Below are 22,959 nucleotides of genomic sequence, written 5' to 3' on the forward strand. Positions count from 1 at the left end.
TAAATGAGCTGTTCAAACTGGAAGAGTCAGCCACGTCGGTCGTCGCCGTCATCGAAATCGCCTGTGCCGCAAACCACAAAAACCCAGTCGGCTTGAACTTGGTGGCTATCACATGCTCAAGGTGCTGGTGCCACCTTACCGCGCAGTGTTTTGCATTGTAAATGCAGGTGATTGATAAGACCTGCTCGGCTTGAGCAAGTTCCGATAGGAAGAAGGCCTCAAGGTGTCAGCCAATTTGAGCTTTAATGTTATGGTGGCTTTGCGGGTTGCCAATGGAAAATTCAGGGTAGGAAAGACTATTAATTGAACACTTAGTTGTTAACAGCTATCAGAAGTATATTTTTGTATATTGCTGCAATTATTTAGAATGTCTAGGCCCTCGTTTGTTTCTTGCCTCCCGGATAGCCAAAGTGTCCGACGCTCTTCACCTGTTTGCGAAGTTCCGGTTGCATTGACAAGGCTTTGAAGATGGCTCTTTTCAGCTGCTTGTACTGAAAGTGCGGGGGAAAGGGCATATCCTCGAAGGACAACATCAACAGGTTGCCAGCCTCGTTTCCCACAGCCAGCGAGCGACCGCAGTGGGTGAACCTGAAAATCAAATCAAAAATAAAAATCTAATAACATCTAATGCTCAAATGTGAGTTACTTAAATGTGGTGTAGAAGATATCCGCATCGATTACGGTGGAGGACACCGGCTTCATGGTGCTGTTGCGCAGATCCCAGATGTCCACGGTGCTGCGGCTCAGGGAAACCAGGATAGTGGAGTGCGTGCGACTCCAGCGGGCACAGTGAACCGGGGAAAGGTGGTGCTGGAGGGTGACTATGGGCACCAGGATTCCCGACAGCCAAATGCGAATGCACCTGATGGGGAAATGTGAATAAAATATATTATAATCCGTTGAGTAGTTAGCAGAGCAATCCCTACCAATCACTTCCGCAGGTGAGGTACAGCCTCGGCGACCAAGGAGAGAACTCCATGCAGGCGGCTGGTCCGTCGTGCACCTGTCTCAGTTCCAAGTGCTGCAGTGGGTAGTTCGTGGAACACTTGTACAGGGTTCCCTCGTCGGTCAGAACGTAGTATACATCCCCCTGCACGGGATCGAGCACTATCTCCAAGCATTGTGGATTTCTGTTGGCCAAAAGCGAGGCTGCAGGAGGCGATCGCTCGATGGGAATGCCCTCTAGTTCGCCCTCAGCTCGTTGCAAGCGCTGTTGCTCGAATCCCAGCAAATTGGGGCTGTTGATCAGCCGGTACTTGGTCACTGCTCCCGCCTGCGAGGTGGCCAAAAAGGGTGTAATATGCGGGTTCCTCGAACCCACATCCCCCTCGAAATAGATCCATTTGATGGCTGTGACTGGCTCGAAGTGCGGCGAAGTTGAACGCTGAGATATAGCTAATGGTGGCAGATCCTGGCCAGAAATGTCCCTGACCTCAACACCCCCATTGTGCAGACCAATGGCCAAGAGTTGGGGTTGGGTGGGTGAGAACTCCACGGTGACCACCGGCACTTGGTAGTTGTAGCGCCTCTCCGGGTTCACCGGGTTCTTTATGTTCCACACATAAACCCATCCGGATCGAGGCAGCCTGCCCACCTTGCCGTGGCTATAGACCCCGTAGGCCACCGCCATGATGTCCCCGTTGCTGGGACAGAAGCTCACATCGCTCACTGCCTGGTGGACCTTGGGATTCGGCGACGGAGGACTCAGCCGCCAAAGCAATCCCAGTCGGTACTTGAACTTCACATCCTCGGCCAGAGGATCGGGTGGTGCCATGTTCCTGTAGCGGCGCTGCTGCGGCTCGAACACGTTGCTGGCCAGGATGCGCATGGTCAGCATGAGAGCCAGCCGAAAGCCGGGCAGCCTGTTAATCCCCACGAACTGATCCACTCCGCCCACGTGGTAGGTGGTTATCTCCATCTTCTTCTCACCCTGCACCTCCACACTCGTGGTGGACTTCTCCAGGTCCGTGTAGGTGTCGTACATCTCGAAGTTGGACACATAGGAGCCCATCTGGGCGGTGGTCAGCCTCTCGGTGTTAACCAGCCTGGACTTCATCAGGGCCGTCATGGTTTGGGTGTCGGCGTCCACGCTCCTCCGCGTTTTGTCCGTTCCCGAAAGGAGCTCCTCGTACTTCCGGTTGTCCTCCATCACCTGACGACCCTCCTCCGTGTCCGCCAAGGCGGTCATGCTGCGTCGCTCGAAGAGCACCACAATGGGCGTCTTGCGCAGAAGCACCTTGATGAAGGGCGTGGCAGGAGCTCGGGCCGAGGGGGCGGAGCGGGCGGAAGCAGCCGGCTCCTTCAAGTAATCCGGTTCCTCCAAAGTGGGCGACATGGGCTTGTCCAGCTGGAGCTTGTAGAGATTGATCTGGTGCAGCAATATATTAAACGGATAATGTTATATCAAGGTTAACATTTTAAGGACTTACCCCCAAAGCAATGTCATCCAGAGAAGCCCTCATCACACACTTTGTTCGATACTCGGGCGTTCGCAACTTTTGCATTTGCTGCTGCTCCACTTGAGGCGTCTTCATCAGCGGATGATCCTTGATCATCTTGCTGAGCTGCTCGAAGTCCGCCGTGCGGTAATCCTTCCTCAAAGGTCGAGACATTTTCCCCAATAATAAAAAATAATTGCGAACAGCGCGTGCCGGTGTTTCCTCAACTTGTTTAATGCGGGTGCAGACATGGCAACACAACAATATATGGGTGCTATAACTACCACGAGCCAAGTTACCGCATGGAGTTCCATTAGCATCCATAATATGCATCCATAAATATTTATAACACATATAATACTTTGAATCACGCAACGAAAATGCATAAAATGATGATGAGGATGCAAAGTCGGAATAATTGTGCTGGGTATTCACACAATATATATGTGCTTTCAATTAAAAAGGATTTAAATTTTTTCCCCATAAAAAAAGCTAACGCTATACTTTAAAGATAGACCATAATTCGATTTTAAAGTATTTTTATAGAGCATTTTTTACACCTGCTGCTCCATTTCTTTGTGAATCGACAACTTTACATGAAAAGCATTTGAAGAAAGAAAACAAATCACCGTTGGTACTATGACCTGTCATAAGAAAAACCCCCGAACCGGAGAAGAGAAAAATAAGCGGCCACAATAACAAGCAACTACCAAGTATAATCTACAAACTAGGTACAAATGAAATTCGTATTCCAATTAGACGCGTACCAAAAGCAATTTGCCGGTGCGATGGCGGCAATAGAAGAATAGGAGACTAAAGGGTCTTTAATTCCGCCACAAAGCCTGACATGGCCGAAAGAGGAGGAAGCACTTGGCCATATGTACGATTGTGTGCGGTTAGCCATGCAGTACACAGAAAGAAAATTATATCTTAGGAGGAACATGCATAATACGGGTGTAGCTTAGATTGCTAAGTAAACTTTTGTGGAGATAAATTGGTAATAATAAAGCGAGCATTAACAGAAAGTCATATTTTTAATTCTTTATAACCTTTAATACTTTTGCTAAACTAAATAATATCTAATACTTATTGTCTGTGTAGATATAGACGAAGTCGAAAAGAAGTTGTTTATGTTAATTTGGCTTTATGCTTCGCTACGCTGATTCGCTTAATGAACAGCCGGCTAAAGAAGGAGGACAAGCGGGAAAAGCGGGAAAAGGGGGCCAACGGGAGGAGATAGCCAAGTGCAATATGTCAAACGGAAAGGCAACTGGGCAAATGATGGCCAAGAAGAACAAGCCGAAGTAGTTTGGGCCAAAGCAGGAACCGTCAACGCATCAAAGCGTTAAGCAATAAATGTGCAGGCAGCAAAAAAGAGTTAAAACTTAACGAAATTATTCAGGTAAGGCTAAAAACAATAGCAGGCTGTCTTGCAGGTTGCGTGCATTATGAACTCTGCACGAGCCAACGATTGCTGGCCGGTGTTGTTGCTGCTGTTGGTTAATGTGGCTCTTGTTGTAGTTGCTGTTACACATTTTGGAGCAGCAACACCAACAACAACAACCACTACAGTCAGCGAAATTCACTGAACCGCCACCAACGCAAAGCCAACTGCGCAGTCGACGTCAGCTGCGACTGCGCAGTCGAACACTGAATTAACCTGTCCGTCTTCCAGGTGCCAAAAAACAAAAACTAAAAACAATTTACCAATCAACTGCCAGTTTCAGCCAATCAATTTTTTTTTTGAATAGATTTAAGTGCGCTTTTTAAAATATAAAAATATTTATAATATGGATTCGATGACAGCCCAAAAAATTTCCACAAATTAGGCAATAAATATGAAATGCATTGGCTAATTAAAATTTTTCACAGCTTAAAGTTAGAATAAATAATAAATAATATCACAGAGATAGTTTATGTTTAATAAAACGATTTAGTATGTCAAGTATTAATATTAATATTTATTTTAATTATCTGTGTTAACAGAAGTCAGTAGTCAAATGGCCTTACACAGTTCATTAATAGCAACCAATTAAGAGCTAAAGATACAGAAATCTCTTTGGAGCTGTAGATACAAATACAAATGTTGTAAGCCTCATGTTGTAACAGCCATTTAATTGACTTGTCACCTTGCAAACAAGTAAGGCTTTTAATTCAGCCAGTTTTTATTAATGCTTACAAAGCGTTTGTGAAATAATTAATATTTTGTCGCCGCATAATTCTTGGCACTATATGACAGGTTTACACCCATTCCAAAACCGAGGAAATAAAGCGCCAGTTTTTTACGAACATCTAATTGTGTCCACACCCTGGAAACCCATAAAACCCACGTCTCCGTCCATTTGGTTATCTCGATCTGGCCTGCGCTTTATCATCCACACTCGTATGTCGTTCGGATCGGTTTTTACACCTGTTTTATGTCCCCACTGGCCCCAATGTGCGATGGGCAAACGCCGACTTTAACTTCGACTTCGACTGAGCCGCCGACTGAGACGCGCTGCGTTTTGGTGTAACATATTTTCTTTTTCGTTTTTATTGTGGCACGGAGCGTGGAAGAAGCGGCGGCAGCGCTTAAGCCGAGCTCGGAGATTTTTTCGTAACAGCAGAGCGGCTTTTTATTCGTTAATTACCCGTCGAGCGGGCCAGAAGTCCGAGCAGAAGTTCGAGCACTCGAGCGGTCGAGCGTTCGAGGAAAGCGCTTAACGGAAGTGCAGAAAACGGGTAGCTAATTGAGCACACCTCACCGGCGACACCTGACACCTGACACTTACTTGGTGGTAAAAACAAATCGGAATCGGCCCAATTGGTGTACTCACTGCAACGAAAGCATAACTTTCTTCAGAAGCCGTGCGTTAATGTCTCAATTTGTCGTTTGAGTTGGCCAACTGCAGTTGCCTTTCGGCCGCGTTGCCTTCACCATCGCCCAAAGTTCTGTGTTCTGTGGCGCGTGTGCTAAATTCCGGGGAGCCTCAGTTGTCCAGCTGCCCAGTGAGTGATTCGAAGTTTATGCTAATCGGTGGCGCGAATAACTAATGCCTTGGGTGTCAAACGTTAACAGCGTTTCGCAATAGACCAGACACCCGCATAGCCCAAAACGTGTTCACATAACGAAACCAATCAGCAATCAGCAGACAGATCTTATCAGCCGAAATGTTGTTTTGGAAACGTCTTCGGCGATCGAGCAGCTCATCAGGCAGTAAGTCCAACTATCCAACTATAAGCCACGCCCCCGGTTGGGCAATAATAAAATATGATTTCGCCGGGCAGGTGAATTTCGATTTCAAACTAAACTCGAATATTTTGCCTGGCCCCACACTAAGTTTCGTCTCTCATCTGCATAATTTGCATCTCTAAAATATTTGTTTCTAATTCGGTTTCGGTTTCGGATTCGGTGTTGTTGTGGCCACCGACTGGTTTATTGATTTTATTTCGGTGACTCCCTTGCCCGAGATCGCGAGTGTCCCCGGATCGTAAATAACCCCATCTGGGCTTTATCACCCACAAAAGACCTGGACAAATACAAATGAGAGCGAGTGCCCCGCGGGACATGAATAATAGCCCGTGGCTCACTATCGAAATTCTCACCGAGGTGTTCGCTTTGTGAATGATGCTTGCCAAAAAGATTTATGAATGAATTTAATGTGTTTAGCATAATTATGCAGATCACCGTAGCGAAGATAATATCTCACTGGGGTGGGGAATCCAGCTTAAAGAATAAACAGTTGATCTGGCGGAAAGAAGAGCTGCGAAGATTTTAGAGATTCATAAGTTGGATGGATCAAGTTTGGAGAACTTCGAAGGGCTTCAATGGAAGGTTTTAGTTTGTTATGATAATTCCAATTCCCTAGAAATTTACGAGCATATTTTGGCAGATATTAAATGATAAATGAACTTCCCATTGATTTAATGAACTCTATCACGTTATAATATCACTTTTAAACTTTATTTGTTTACGTTTAACCGTTTGTCATGTATTGCTGGTTGTTTGCCTTATCTTCTTCAGATTAAACCCCAAGTCAGGTGTCATAACAGATTTGTCTCGATGGCCAACAAGCTGTAACAGAGAGCCAGCATCCACGGAATTCTTAACCCTTTTCCCCGCACATTCTTGTGGTTGCGCAGGCGCTTCTCTTCTTGTGGTTCTCCCATTTCTCCTCTGCTCCATAACTTTCCACCTAAGTGCCGACTATCTGTCTGAGTCCGCACTCTTCGTTCTGGGGTTTTATTCCGGCGAACATGACTTTGACTTGTGGTAATTTGATGTTAATGACAATCATCAGCAGCGACACAAACAATAACAACAGAGGAGAAGAGCTGGAGGTGACATCCACACCACCATCGCTATATAAAGGTAGTAGTACCAGAATCTCGGAGCATGGTTAACACGATTCCGGGAGATCTCCGCCAGTGACATTTTTTATGGCGTTCCGTTCCCGAAAGTCGTGGCCCCTAATCCGCTTACCTATAAGTTCTGTTCCCCTTTCGCAGTTGACACTCGTGGCTATTTCGTCCATTTAGGCATTCGTGTTATTAGTTCGTGCCCGGGGTCTTCTGTTTTTCTGGCCCTTCCTTATAAACTCGCCATCAAGTTGCTTGTTTTATGGCTTCTTGTGGCCCAGTGCCGTATCAAAAAATGAGTTCAGCGTTTTGTTGTGACACTTTAATGGCCTGTCCGGGCCCCATTGCCCTTTCCCCATCGAGATGGTTATCAATATTACAAAATAGTTTTCGGTCAGCGCGGCCAAAGCGTGCTGGATGGGATTGGAATGGTAAACAGGCCGGAGGTTCTGAAACCCAAGACCACGGGCAAGGTGGAATAATTTAAATTACTTACCATACCATGTGCTTTATGGTTTTCGTAACATCAGTTACATAGTTTTATTGTTTGTTTTGTTTTTGTTTCCTAAATGTGTTGCTTTCTTGAGCTTAAATTTTACAAGCAACATATGTACATTTCATAAAGTCAATAAATTGGTTATTTTATTTAACCAGTCTTCCCATCTCATTTATTTTTTATGACACTACATTTTATAAGCGGCTTAGTTCCCATTATTTCATTGGTAGATCTTTCGCGTAACTCTCCCCAGAATTTCTTTTACCCCAGATATTCGTCTGGGTTTCCATTCTCCCCGCAAATTCCGTGAGTCGCGACGCTGGGACCTCGAAAATCGTCTGCAAATTGCTCATAAATTACATGAAAAACCGTCGCAATGCCAAAAGCTGCACCTACACCATCATTATCAGCTTGTAAATAAAAAGACTTTATCAATCGTTGGGCCGCGGGCGGGGTCCCTCGCTCCGGAGCCGCTGATCCCGGACAGCGGGATCGAGATTACCCATCGGGATCCTCCGCATTGGCGGAGCTCCGATTTGGGCCCCGAAAGCGACTCTCTCACCTAATAACATAAAAGTTGTCAGAGGGAGGAGATGCGATGAAGATGAAGATGGAGCGAGTGCAGACGAAGGTGGATCCCCCTTCCCAATCCCCATTCCCAATCCAAAATCCTTGTCTGGCTCTGCGGTCAAGTACAAATATTTTTATTTATGATTTTACAGATCAGCATATTGCTCAATAATTTCACCGCCGCAGCAACGGCAACGAAATAACTTTCAAATTACGCCTGCCGAGGGATCCTGGCTTAAGTGCGCCAATTTTGAGATTATTATTGCCGGCTGCGTATGCAGATAATCGTGACCCGAACCTTAAGGACGGCCTGGCCATAATTCACCAGTTCGGAGCACCAAAAGCGAAATTACCGCGGATCACTGCCGACTGGGTTCCTGGGTTCCTGGGCCAGGATTTCATAATCGCAGTTCAACTGCTGGCAGATAACAGACAAGCGTGGCTCTCATTTAATTACTCTATTTGGGTTAGTTTTCGCGGCAAAGTAGTTGGTAGTAGTAGTAGTTTACTAGCTAGGAATCTCCGGGCTTTTGGATATCTGGGGCAGCTTAATATTTTCCCATAAATTATTCGAGGCTAAGAGAAAATTACTTTAAAATTTATGGCCGCAGAAGAAGAGGTCTTACACGCTGATTTGGCCCTTTTATTTTCGGCTGGCCGGCCGGTGGTTTCTCTCCACTGCAATCGCGTCTGGCTCTGGGAATCTGGGGATCTGGGAACAGGTATGCTTCGTGGTCGACTGCAATGCAATGATATCCGCGTTCCGAGGGGGCGGGCCCCTGGAAAGTTCGCACGATTGATGATCGACTGGACGACTGGCTCTGACTCTGGGATGCCAGGCTCTCTGGGTTGCCGAGCTCCAGTTCCAGATTTCGGATTCCTAAACTCCGATGACGCCGTCCTGTCACCGCACTGACATCGCCGTTTAAGCAATTACCGCCAGCCGAGATCCGATCGCAGAGTTGTCCCGATCCAATCCGATCCGAACCGATCCGATCCGCTCCGATATGATCGCGATCGCACACACAGCTTTGGCTGCGCTTGAGGAACAGCTTGTAATTATTTTCTACTTAATCTTCATCACATGTGAAACATGTCGAAAAGTTAAGAGCTCAGCATGAGGCGTTGCCTCCACTCCTCGGCTCACAGTCCATTGTCGGGATGCATCTCATCCCGGCTTCACTTGCACTCGTCTCGGGTGGGTCTTCCACGGCCATTTCCAATTGCTAATGGCTTCAGGAAATCGCCAGAACTGGAAATCACTATTTTGAGGAATTTATTCAGCGAACTCATCCCAAATTTCACGCTTGCTGGCGGGGTTTCTAGGCTATATGATAGTTTAAAATGGGAAAGTAACAACAAGATGCGAGCTTTTGAAAGTGAGATAGCAATCCTATGTTTTGATTCCAATTCCTACAAGTAATAGCAGATCTTCTTATTTTAAAGCGTGCTTGTCTCCCATTTAAGTTGATATATCTACGAGCTAAAAAATAATCCGTACAAGATCTTCAGATAACGTTGATGCTTCGGATAGTGTCTTTCTCGTGCTCATGCGACCACTTCATAATTTTTTCATACTTTACGATATGACTTTTCGGCTGCAAGTGCATAATAAGCGCTTTTCTCTCCTCTGTTCAACGACAAAAGTGAAGCTTATAAACATTCATTGTGGGCCGCAAAGAGTGGCATGTATGGGCATTCGAGAGATCACGTAATTGTCTGGCAGTCACATGGAGCCCCATCCCCCTCCCCCTGCCTCCCCTCCCCATTATCCGACTCCGCCATCTGGGGCACAATCTGTTGTCTGTTGTCTTTGTTGTTGTTGGCTGCTCCCCCGCTGGGCGAAGTGAAAATGAAATGGGCACCGTGCGTGCGGCAGATCACGCCCTCCTCTTCCATCTGCAAGTGCATATTCGTAGCATAGTGCATACGAGTATATATATCAGGTGGATTCGAGGGTCCCACATGCAGATGAACTGGCGGAGATTCCGCAGAGAGGGTGGGTCAACCTCTGACCGAATTTCCAGCGATAATTATCGGCTGGCGTGCAAATATGCGGAAAGAACGCTCGCTGGGCACTCGCATTTTGTTTTGCTGGTCGGTTGGGTCGGTGTTTTCGCATCTCTTGCGCTTTAAATGGAACTAATTAAATTCGGTCTCCGAAAGCGTTGAATTTCATGTGTGAGCCCATAATTGGGGCTTGCAAAGCCGCTGGAAAACGCCCACCACAACGCACACATCCCCGCCTGCCCGCCTGGCCAACTCAACTCGATTCAACTTGGCTCTAATATACTGCCCCCTTCCCCAATTTCAGCTCCCACTTTGCACTGATTTAGTGTCATATAAAGTTGTAAGTGAAGATTATGTTACCGGAATTAATTGCAGCCAAGGTGAAGGTGGCCAGGATGGGGAGTGGAATCGGAATCGGAATGGGGGCACCGGGAGAAAGAGGGAGACTGGGTCCCCTCTTCTCGGCCAGACCCATTCTCCTCCTCCTCCACCTGCTCCTCCACCTCCTGCTCCTCCTCCTTCTCCTCCATCAGGTTCTCGTTTGCCGACAGCACGTGCTGAAGTTGTTTCCCCCTGCAAGTCACTCGAACTCGGGTGTCTGTGTCTCTGTCTGGCCTGGGAGTTTTCTGTCAGTGTTGTCAGGCAGAAATGGCTAAAAGAGCCAAGTTAAGTCAGATATGCAAGGTGGATTATATTTCAAATATACAATAATGCTGACTAATCTAAACTTGCACCGCGAGTAGCTTGCGAAATGATAGGGAATATTTAATAACTACATAAGCCTTACCAAACAATGTTTAACAAAACTATTAAAATTTGTTGCTGCAAGGTTTACATTTTAATAATATATAATATAAGAAAATAATCTTCTAAATTTAAACCTTAACCAAAATTTACATTCTGTGAGTTACGTATGAAATGCTAACCAGCCAAGCAGACATCGCTGCCTTCGGATAATTTTTATAATTTAATTGACAAAGTGACAGGTTTACTCTGAGTGGTTCGGGGAAGCCTTAAAAAAGCAGGTAATTGAAGCGGTATTGATTTTAGGCCCACACATGAGGGCACTTTGCAGGGGGATACAGCCATGATATAGACCTTCTCCTCGGCTCGAGTACTTCATTTAAGTGCCGTTTGGCACCAGGTCGGCTACTCAACCTCTGGGGAAGGGTCGTAAATTGACTTCCAGCAGGAGTCGCAACAGGATTCCGATTCGGGTGTGTTTCCTCTGGTGCAGGTGTGCGCCATCCCGGGATTTAATGTCACTTTTAGGGGTTGTATCCACTCCACTTCTCGAAAACGGCGAGCAAATTATGAAATTCCACAAATTGTGATTTGCATGAAAGGAAGCAGGATGAGGATGTCTTGCAGGAAGCCCTGCAATGTGCTTAAAGCCAAGAAGGGCTCACTCGACCATGGCTTATAATATAATAATATCCTTAACGTGGCCTTTTGTCGGAGCTGCTCAGCAATTCAACTTCATTGGCCATGTGCTGCCGGCTCGGCTTCCATGCTCCATTCTTTTGCTGCTTGGGATTCCGTTTGATGCACATTAGATAAATATTCCATATTTCAATGCTGCCATGCAAGGCAAACAGCCGTTGCTTCTGAGGACTTACACTGAGAGAAACGAAGCAGTGACCAAATAAAACGAAAACAAACTCTTTTTGATGGGCTTTTAGGTGGTATTTGGGCCAAGATGCGACCAAAAACTTAAACAAAGTATAGTTTTGGAAAATAGAGAACCCCAACAATCTATTCGATTGAATGCAATTTAATTATAATTTAACTGAGCCTTTAGTTAGTTGTTAAAACCGATTTGGAAAAGATCAGTTGACAATTTTGGTAAAACAAACTATATTTTAAGTGGCTTTTCGGTTGTAATAAGGCCAAATAGTGACTTACAGCGGAACCAAACACTGTTTTGAGCACCTTATGACCAAAGCTAACGAGACCAATCACTTTTTGAGCGATTAATAAAAAATGATTTTTGGCCAATTTTCGCGATTTTTGTAAGGGGTAACATCATCATTTTTTTGCGAAAAATGGCCAAAAACACAAATATTCCGATTTTAATGCCAATCGATTGGGAATGTTTTTATGAGCCCAAAAAGGTATAACATTCCATATTTCGACAATTTTTCCAGAAATTTTGAATAAAATTCTGAAGATTTTGGCTACCACTATTGTTGTACTATTTTTCTATTATTTTTTCAGTGCATACATGAGTGTGTGCGTATATAGTTCATACTGCACACTCATATGTATTTGCCAAAAGCAACTAAACCCAATCAAACAAATATTTGAGTTCCGTTTCAGTGTGCAACTCTGGGCCAATGTCCTTTCTCTCTTTTTCCCCCCGCTCCCTTCCCCCTCCCCTTCCCTTCTATTCCGTTCGCCCACCAAAGTTGATTTTATGAATATTTAACGGACTGCAGCAGCCGCAACAACAACAAAGGCAAATGAAGTTAAACAAAAAGAACAAGAGCAGGCCACGCATTCAATATGGAATTAAATGCAATTTTTCAACCCACTTAGAGTGGGAAAACGCTGCCATTTAATGGGTCGCCGAGTGGAAAAAGTGAAAAACAAGCGGCGGGCTTTCCTCTTGTTTTCTCACTTGCACTCGACTCTCGCCGGCTTTCCACCTGCCAGAGAAGTGAATTTAGTTTAAATGTAGCATAACTCCTGGGGAGACCTTGACAAGGGTCCCCTGTAGTACGTATAGTACACCACCCACGTTCATAATTATGTAGCAGCGCAATTACGAGGGGAGCGCACTTTAGCCGGGATTTTCCCATCCCGGATGGGAGCTACATACATACTTGTTACAAAAAACAATTACCATATGCCACAGCAGATGCGGTGCTTCCAATCCCCGATTTCCCCGTCTCAAAAACCTCAGTTATGTAATCCTTTTCGTAGCCGTCAGCCAAGTTGTTGCAGAAATTGTTTAGATATTTGCCCACATGCATTGCGCATACGCCTCCCCTGCAATTTCTTTTGCGATTCTCTGTTTCCATTTCCCTGCCAACTTCCTTCTGCGTTTTTTTTCGCACCGTCTTGGTTTTATTTTTGATAATTCCGTTTTGTTGTCTTGCATTCTTGAGTGAGGCAGGAAAAGCGAGTGGCGGAGGGGGAAAACGCAAAGCGGATTTTGCGGAATATTTGATGGAAGGCAAATGTGTTTGCTACACCCGAAGAAAACAGAATGTTTTTCTTTAAAACTTATCCTCGGGTGTTCAAACATCGTAATTATATCAACTATTGTTTTTCTTTTAGAAATTGAGAGACCAATGATTTTGCATAGAATTTGTCAGTAATTTTTGGTGTCAAGGATTCAATCTGCAATCAAACAACATTCATGTTTAAAGTGGTTCGCTATACTTTAAATCCACTTTAAATGCACGTTCCACAAAAGCGATAGTGAGAGCGATAAAGTGCGAGATTCATTCAAGTGGCCTTTAATCACCATTGTATCTTTTTCCCTGCTCTATACCTCCTTAACCCCACCGTAACCTTAGCAATAGAAGCAACAAAAGGAGACCCCCTGACAGGGACTCAAAACAAAGGCAAAAGCGGGATACAAAAAAAAGGGAACGAAGCGCGTGCCTCGTTGGGGATCTCTTCTTCGAGAACCTAGGAGTCGGGGGAGGAGCAAGGGGGCGGAGGATGGAGGAGGCGGGGGCGTTGCATGGGACTTAGTCATAACAGCACCAGCAGGAACAACAACGAGCTGGCAAGATGATGAGAAACTCGAGCGTCAAGCAGGCAGAAGCTTTAAGCCGCTAAATTGTATCGGATTACAGAAAATTCCGAGCCACGAAGCTGAAATTCCTTGCCCACAGGCGGGCAATCCTCCCCAGCAAAAGCCCCTTCCTCCGGAGTCCCGAAACCCCAATGCCTAAACCGCCCAGGGGCAGCCAAGGGGGATTAGCTGTACAAAAAAGAATACTATATAAAGTGTTTAGGGGGTAGCTTATATATTACCGAAGATATATACTTCATGGCTAGCATTTCCTTTAAATTCTAATTTCTGATCCCCTCATCCGCCTGAAATACTTTCGACTACTCCACTGATCCCCCTTTTGCATTGCAGTTGGTAATACCAAGTTGGTATGTTAATGAAGGTGCTTCAGTCAGCGGCGGGAACAGGGAAGGAACAGGGGCGTGGGGCGTGGGGTGAAAGGGGGGCCCGTTGTGGGTGTCGTCCTCGACAACTAAAAAATGGCTGCAGGGCAAACTGCATAGAATCGGATCACGGCGAAGGGAGAAGGGAACGGACGCGGGACAGGATGACACACAAGTGCAAGCCCGCTGAACCCGTGAACCCCAAGTATCCCAAGTAACGCGGCGAGTCCCGCGGGAATCCAGGGGAATCAAGAGGAGCTGTCGGAATTATGAAAACCGGCACAACAAGCGAATCTTAACACAGTTTCCCCAACACGAACATTTAAGCAAAGACAATCGATGGCCACGGATCGGATCGGGAGGCACCGAGGAGCCCAATAAGAAAACGCGAAATTGCAGACAATTTGCCTAATTCGCGTTCTGCTGAACCCTCCGGAAAACCCCCTTGGCCCCAAAAGCTTGGAACAGGATGAGCCGCATTCCCTTTCCCGTTTTTTTTTTTGTTTTTCAGGGGCAGCACACAAAAATCGCTGCGGTTTTTGGGCCTCAGCTTAGGTAACTGCAATTATTGTTTGCGGCTTTTCAATTGCCAAGCCCGCCTGATTCCTGGTTCCCGATCCCCCTGCCCGCCTCTGGAATCCCCCTTCGCCCAGAAGAACCCTCGGAATTGTGCCTATCTTTTCTCAAGACTGGCACTTCAGTTCAATCGCAGCTTCGGTTCGCGTTTGGCTGCCTCGCAGTCAGTCATCATAAGGTGAGAATATAATAGCGCACTCGTGAGATGCGTGACTGCAATTGCCCCTACGCCCGAAACTCGCTAGGTACTGTGGGATAAAATGGAAAATATGGGGGTAAAATAAAAGCAAGGAGCCTTTATGTAATATACAAAATATTCAGAGGTTTTAATTTAAGCGAAGTTAAGTTTTTTTCTTTCAAGAAAATATCAATAAAACAGAATATTATGTTCAAAGGATATACTTCTAGTTTTTTGAACGAAGTATATACATATTTATTTTTGATTTAAACTCTAATTCCACAGTAGCTAACAGATTGACTGAAAATTTGGATCTTGGTTTTGGGGCCCAGCTGATAAGCAGCCCAAACAAACAAATAATAATGCACGATTTGTGGGCCGCGGCGGAAATTTCGCTCGAATCTGCTGCGGCTTTAGCTTTAGCTTTAGGTTTTGGTTTTTTGATTGAGCAGCGCGCGCTCGCCTTTAACTAATTGAGCTTTATTGTGGGGGCGGGACGGGAACTGTGGAACTGTGGGATTTGCCAGCTCTCTGATTCTCCGGCTCTGAAAATCTGAAAATTTCCGACCGCAGACGAGCTGCTGGACCCGTCTTCCTGTTCTATAATTCTCTGGGCCGTAAGTTTGAGTAGGATCCCCCTGGGTCTGCCATTTAATTAAAAATGAAAAGTTCTTGTAAGAAAAGGTTCCGACAAAGCATTCTGCGGAAAATTAAAAGTTTTCCCTTTTATTTTCGTTGGTTTTTGTTGTCCTGCGTGGGGAAAAAGTCACATGTGAGCAGCAGATTTTTCTACTTTCGGCTTTTTAAGCTGTCTGCGTGGTTTTGTAAAGTTTTTTTAATGCCGGGAATGCTTTTAACTTGCTGTTCTTCGTATGTCAACATAATTGAAATTTATTTAATTTACGACTGTCATTTACGTAGGCAGACAGATAATTTTAGTGCAAAGTTAAGGACTCTTTATGAATTATTTAAGAACTTAATCCTTTAGATGGAAACAAGCTGCAACACGAATTAAAATCATTGCATCCATTAGCAATAAGCCGCAATATAGTTAGGGTTTATGGCTTTGCGTATTATATCATTGCATTTTATTTTCCCTTTTAATATTGCCTCCGCCGGGGCTCAAAGTTCGACTTCATAAAACTTTCCCCCTTTTCGGCTTTTGCCATGTCAACTTTGGCTTACAATCCTTAAAAATTGCACACAAAAAAGCGACGACATCAAAGTCATAAAATCAAAATAAAAACTTTTTGTTTTCGACGCAGCGAGCAAAGGGCGAAATCTGGAATATTAAAGTCGAGTCTATTAAACTTTTTCCTTATTCCCGCACATGAGCGTTCGCTCAACTTTGGCCATGTATAAAACATATGATTTTTGCTTGATGGCCCCGCGGGCCAATTTATGTGTACGAGTAGAACAAATAGCTGGCAAACAAAGCGGCCAGAAGGGTGGAAAATCGTAAGAGAGGGGAATCCTGGGAGGTGTCCTGCGAGGAGTCCTGTAGTCCTGGAAGGATGCGGCTGCTCTGGCTGCTCCGTTTGCTCCGGCTGCTCTAATAAAATAAACCTACAGCCAGCGACTTGCCTGCGGGCTGTAAATTTGAGCGCCTCGTGCAGACATAAATTGTGTGTTAAATACATTTTATGCGTTTGCCAAGGACCTGCGTTTCCTCCTTGCTCCTTCGGTGGAAAGTCAGTGGAGCTGCAAACGTAATCAAGGTCGGGGCCGCCCACTGAACCGTTTTCCCCGCCCCCTGTTGACGTTACTCCCGGCAACGTTATGATGTATGGCCGGAGTCACTGGCAGTCGAGTCGAGTTTCCCTTTGCGCGTACAACGTGTCGTATGCGTATTATTAACGCACGTAACTCGCCTGGCATCCTTTTGCCTTGTGGAAATGCCCCCCGAGCCCTCGGTAATCTTTTGGCTGCTCCTTTTGTTGTTGCCAAGGCACCAGCTGAGCATACACATGTTTGTGTCACATTTGGACCCCGCTTTCTTGGCGAATTTTCCCTTTTCCCGGGTGAAAGCCCGGCAGCTTTCTCCCGTTTGTCTGCTCGTTTTGGCCTTTCAGCTTGGCATTTCCTTTGTATATTATAAAGAAATTTGTTCCTACTTGTTGTTGCTGCTACTCCTTTTGTCGGTGTGGTAGTTTTTGTTGTTGTTAACAGGCGTTTTGTTTGCCCGGCTTACACAGAAATTTTTGCAAAAATGCCGTCATTTTAATTCAATTAAAAATATAATTCCCTGAAGCATTAAAGGCATTATAAATTCTTAAAGCAATGAATTTATGATCTACCCGGAAAGCTAACTTCTTGTAGCCAATTTGTATTCGGTGAAAGGTCGGGTCGGAAGGTCTATAATGCTTTGATTAATTTAATCTTTTTGTCTTTAAATAAAGCCGCAAATTAGCTTTTCACTTCTTATACTAATTCCCTAATTTCTTGCAGTGCTGTGGGCGTGGCACCTTACTTCCTTAGAATACTTTTGGGCCATTCCTTGGGTTCTTCTTGGCCAGGCCAAGCCGGAAATGCTTTTAGTCACTCCTTGGGTTGGAACTTGTTTGCATTTGTCTCGGTCCCGGGTCCTGTTTTTTGGTCCTGACTGACTGCTCTCGACTGCTGCCTCGGCTCGTCCTTTCATTGCTGCTTAAATTCCATTTTAATTTGTTGTGTTTCGTTTTATTTCTCATGTTTTCCTGCTCCGTTTTTATTTTAAGCATTTTTTCACTGGTGAGCCGCTGAAGAGCGCTTAATTACCAGCATTTCTATGGATGCTGGCGGGGCGGTTTCCTGGATCCTTGATTTTCCGGAAGGGGGAGTCCCCTTTGAGTGGGCCAGGATCTGCTGAAATGATTTTCGTTAATTTCGTCAGGAGTAGCGGCTACAGTTGCCTGATTTTATTTCCCTCTACTCCATTTGATTTTGTTTCATTTCATTTCACGAGAAAATGGAAACCAATTGCAGAGCTGCGAGCTGCTGGCTCCGTTTTGTGGCCAGCTTTTCAATTTATAAACTGCCGATTTCCCTTTTTTAGCCAGGTTACTTTATGGTGCCTGGAAGTTGTTCTTTAATGGTTGCATTAAATTCTATAGTAAATGGCAGAATTTCAATTGGACGGTTTATAATTGCGTCGTTAACTAAAATCTGTAATTTAATAACTAAACAGTAGAAGCAAACCCCTTGCATGTTTCACTAATCTAAATGCAATTTAGTGAATTCAAAAGCCTTTGTTCTACCTTATAATAGAATTATATATTGAAACTCTGTCTAAAATCTTTTATCTACGCCATAAATATGAATAATTGATTCAATTATTGATGTTTGTTTTTGTGCTGCTGTGGGAAGCTAATGTTTACCCAATTAAAAAATTGCCCACAATTTCGTTAATTATTTCTGGCTCCGCATTTATTTCGGTCCGTTACAACCAACACAGGAAATTGGCTTGAAATCCTTTTGGAAACCGACTGCAACTGAAAACAATAAAATAGTTTTTAGTTGGTTAAACACAAGCCACCGCATGTTTCGTGTTCTGTGGTCACTAACATTTAATGCATTCCATTGTCTGAACAGGAAAATCTCTTTAAAAGCCGGAGCATTCTTTTCGGAAATAATTTTAATTGATTTAAAATCAAATATGCGTGTGTTATATTAAACATTCATCGGCAGCCGTGTGCATGCCTGTTTTTTGTTAGCAACTGGAAATAATTTCAATTTACGCCTCCCCTCGTTCATGGCACTGTGTTTATTGAGTGACCATCATTTGCATAATCCTCTTATTCCCTAATCAGCTAAGTAAATTTTACGGATACATGGATATATGCGTCTATCGCTATCCGTTACAGGCGAGTGAATCATTTAGAGAAGCGCTTTGATGTCGTCGTCGGGAATACTCTTTGCCATTCATGGGAATCAATTGAATGCCCTCAAAGCTCTCTTAACAATCCGCAACTACTTAAGCCCGCTTTGTAAGCCATGTTCCCCGCACTCCAGTGCCTCTTTCTCTCTGGCCCCCAAATAACAAAGACAACATCGAAATAATCGCTCTAAGTAAACGGGCGGGGCAACCGGGGCCGAGGTGACTCCGGCATTAGAGATAGATGCCTTTGTGTCACTGCAATTGACAAAATAATCACTGCTACATGGCTGGTTGCAGCTACAACAAAATGAGACAACAAGCTGGCTGCTAGCCACAATAACAACGGCTGGAACACACATATTTTCCCGCCTAAAACGAAAAAACAGCAACAAAAACCTGATGGGATTATTGGTTTTCAAAAGCGAAGATGGGATACTCTAAGAGAACTTCTGCATTACTAGTAACACATGATAAAAAAACACATTTTACCAATTTAAATAAAGTTAATTGTTTTAATCATGACACAAACCTTTAAAAGAAATTGTCTTATTATTAATGAATTAGTATTTAATTAATTTCAAGATAATATGATCTTTGATGTAGAGATATTCTTTTAGGCTTAAACGCCAGGATTAAATTCTATAAAAATATTTTAGAGATCCGAACCGACCTCTCAATTGTATAATTAACATTTGTTAAGAGTATAAAAACAACAACAAACATCCAGCAAGCGTTTAGCAACATTTTCTCATGCGCACGTTTCTGGCATGCAGCAACATTCCTCGCTGGCAACATTTGTTGCTGTTGCTGCTGGATGCTGTTGCTGCTGCTGCTGTTGCTGCTGTTGTTGCTGCTGCTGTTGCTGTTGCTGCTGTGCTAATGTTGCCGCTGTGCCTGCTGCTAGCAACATGTGGACACGAAGCTCGGCTTTGTTGTTGTTCCATGGACTTCGGCAAGTGCTTCGCCTCGCACATTTTCCGTGCGATTTTTCAACAGTTTGCAAAAACCTTTTTCGCGCGGCTCAGTCTGCAATTGCCGTCCGTTGGTATCGGTTCGAGTTGTCGTGTGTCGAGTTGCGCCGGCAAAAGCGGGCCAAAAAGCTCAGCTCAGCGGGGATTCCAACTATATAGAAGCCCGATCCCGAAGCCCATGGGAAGTCCGTTGAACCTCCGGAGAAAGGGGAAAATACTATACAATAAAACAGAAATGTGCCAGTAGGAGTTAAAATAAATGTAGAAACAACAGAGCAACAGCAAACAAAAAGAAGACGTGCAACAAACCGAACAAATAAACCCAGAACGTAACGTATTTTTTACAGTAAGACCCCATGTGTGCTTTTCAATGTGTGTGCGTGTGTGAGTGTGTAAGCGGAAGTCGTTCCACCGCCATTGTTAAAAACCCCTAAAAATAAAGAAGGGAAAGGAAAACAAACCATTACCGAGGCACCGGAAGTGTGTTATTAGTGGCGCCTCAAATTATATTTACTCGAAATGCACTCCACATTGTATGAAGTGGCCAAAGTAACAAAAGCCCGAGAAAATCATATTAATTAAAATTTATGCCAAAGTTTCGGTAATTTGCGTGTGTGCGTGCCAATGTTTGTGCACTGTGTCTGTGTTGAAAAGTTTTAATTGAAGAAAACTTATCGCCGCATAAATGTTCGCTGCGCTATGCTAATTGAAATATAACGGCAACTGTTGTAAGAGGGGCGAAAAGCGGAAAGCGGAAAGAGGACACAGATTACAAAGGGAATACAGAGGAGGAAAGGAGCGAGGAGTTGACAACCGAAAGACTGTTGAGAAAGGTTAGTTAATTGAATTGTGCTAACGAGATAACTTACAAATTATGAACTTGCGAACTCCGAAAACATACTTTAATTTAGAAAATAATTGTGAAATAGTCAACTAATTAAGAGGATTCTTGGGGAATTTACTAATTAATTGAGTAAATAAAAGTATATTAACTTTGGAAAAAGCAATCCAGACTTCAAGAAACTTGTAGATTGAAAAACATACTATTTTATATTTTAATTATTATAAAAAATTATTCAATCAGTAATTTAAAAAGCCACCTAAGATTAAAAAATACTCTACTCAGATATCCCAAGCTAACTTTATCGCCATTAATCAAGTAACCCCATCAATATCGTATTTATCAAGCCGTTTATTTGCGCGCCATTCAAACTTTTTCGAAGCGTTATGAAAAACTTTTTTAATATCCTTTTGCTGGGGCAAATGAAACTTTGCCGCTTGGCGGCCGCCTATCAAATTCAATAATCACTTAAAACCCATAAATATTTGGTTGGCCCTCTGACAGAATTTCCGTTTGGCACTGCGGCGAGTGGCGAATGGCGAATGAAAAAGTGATGCCACCACTTTTCCACTGGCTGGCTGTCAATGTCACTTCAATGATTAAAACTTCGGCGCAAATAAAATGGGCCAAAGGATAACGGACGGGGACGACCCTCATGCCTTTTGGTCGAGCACCCAATCATCCACCGACGCACTGGGCCTTCATCCTTCAACCCGCACCAACCTGGTTCGGTTACTCCGTTTTTTAATGAAAACATAAACATCTCTTTTACCCCAAGTCACTCTGCAATTTGCTGTTCTGCCCGCCCGGCGAAGCTGTTCCTGTTTCCGATCCTTTGTTTTCTTTTGGTCGTCGCTCGTTATAAATTTTTAATTTTGCTTAATTGAAAATGGCCCCGCCTTGCGAGGAACACACAGAAAAATATGCATTTTACTTTTGATTAAACTGATGTTTTTATTAAGTAATTATTGTAATTACTTTATTGGTACATCGGTTTTTCGTTCATAAATGAGTGAAAATAATAAACGATTTTAACTTAATGATAAATAAAGTCAGTTTTTCAGCGCACGTATAAAAATGTTAAAAATATTAATCAGCCTTTGCCATCTGCCTATCGACATAAACAAATTCTGTTATACTTCAATGATTCTTTTGGTTTAATGGGAAAATTTAACAAATTTTGTTTCCAATTTAAAACAATCATAATTTCTTTACTGTGTAACAATGAAACGGCGAATAAAAAATAAAGAAAATATAGCCGGCTGCTCGAATCCAAAGGGAATTATTATTGAAAAAGAAGCAGTGCAGCAACCAGAGTTTCCATACCCGTTCCCATTTTTGTGATTTTTTTCACATTAGCTGACGGGTCGAGAGGAGACGTTTCTTGAGCTCCCATTGTCTGGCGGACGCACGTGCTCCGGGTGATTCTCCGGGGATCTCCGGGCGGCACTGGGAACTACGAGTTGCCAACTGGGAGCCGGAATGGGAATGGCAGTGGGACACGTTCAACTGTCGCCCCAGCCTCTTGAGAACTCCACTCGAGTGCGGGGGCAAGGTGCTAAAAGCTGTTCACATATTTATATAGCTGGCTGTACCATATATGGGCAAACATTTAAACAAACAACAGCATACAGCATACTCATACTTGGGTTCTGCTGGGCGGGGAATTCGGGGAGGGGGCAGCTGGGGAGCTGGGGAGGTGAGAATGGCTACTGGTGCTAAAAATGGGTCACATTCTTGTCGTTGCACGTTGCCCCATGAATGGCGTTTATTTTGTGGCGCCAAGGCGTTGCAAGCTGCTGGAAAAACAGACAGCACAAAAGTAGCTCTCTCTGGAGTCCAAAGGCCCTCGCCAGAGGCTTCCCCCAAGCACTGAGAAAATTTTGGTTATTACTACGGAAAAGGTATTGCTGTCTTTACAGATAAATCAGCAAATTTGTTGAATAATTTTAATACTTGCTGGATATATAAAATCCTTTACTTGTTGCCTAAACTTGAAGAATATTTGGAATATTTTTAAAAGCATTGATATTAGTATCTTGAACTATTATTATTAATTGCAATCTAAATTTGTATTCAAAATAATTGGTAATAATAATTAATATTTAATCAAGTAGATTAATCTCCTTGCTTCCATTAAATATTCCCATCTCAAAATTGGCTTAAACTTTAAGCTCAAAAGTATTAGGTTTTCCTCTCTGTGCACCACTTATGGCCAGTCCCCTCCCCGCAGGCTCGTTAACACTTTTCCCAGCAGCTTATTTATTGCATATCAAGTGACACCTAAATCCCAGGCCAGATCCGAGATCCCCGATCCGAGAGCAGGGCTAACTGCTGTGGGCCAATGTGAGCCGGTTCGGGTTCGGGCCAAATGACGTCGTCAACGTCGCTTCAGAAATGTTTTGGCATAAATTAAACAAGGGCGGCGCACTCGCCGCTGCACTCTTGCATTGTCCAGCTGGAAAGGAGTGAGGATGGGGATGGGGATCCTGGTACGGTCTGTTTGCCTTCCATTTTGTCACACATTGGAGCTCAAAGCGCAACGGCAATTTGT

At 44.1% G+C, this 22,959-nt stretch overlaps 2 protein-coding genes across 2 annotated transcripts in view; one reads left to right on the top strand and one right to left on the bottom strand.

Moving 5' to 3' along the window:
• Window positions 1-371: 371 nt before the first annotated feature.
• LOC108100244 (dynein axonemal intermediate chain 4) lies at window positions 372-2,612 on the bottom strand. Its single transcript, XM_017204020.1, has 4 exons — window positions 2,430-2,612; window positions 927-2,368; window positions 647-862; window positions 372-588 (listed from the first exon to the last, which is right to left on the bottom strand). Exons 1-4 carry the CDS (start codon window positions 2,610-2,612, stop codon window positions 372-374), a joined length of 2,058 nt encoding a protein of 685 aa, XP_017059509.1.
• Window positions 2,613-4,995: 2,383 nt separating this feature from the next.
• LOC108100319 overlaps window positions 4,996-22,959 on the top strand; it is a 44,595-nt gene continuing 26,631 nt past the window's right edge. The window contains exon 1 of the mRNA XM_017204126.2: window positions 4,996-5,634. Within this exon, the coding sequence (XP_017059615.1) occupies window positions 5,589-5,634 (46 nt within the window). The 5' untranslated portion in view covers window positions 4,996-5,588. The remainder of the gene's footprint in view (window positions 5,635-22,959) is intronic.

This window comes from Drosophila ficusphila, unplaced genomic scaffold (assembly GCF_018152265.1).
Source record: "Drosophila ficusphila isolate 14025-0441.05 unplaced genomic scaffold, ASM1815226v1 contig_286, whole genome shotgun sequence".
Taxonomy (NCBI): Eukaryota; Metazoa; Arthropoda; class Insecta; order Diptera; family Drosophilidae; genus Drosophila; species Drosophila ficusphila.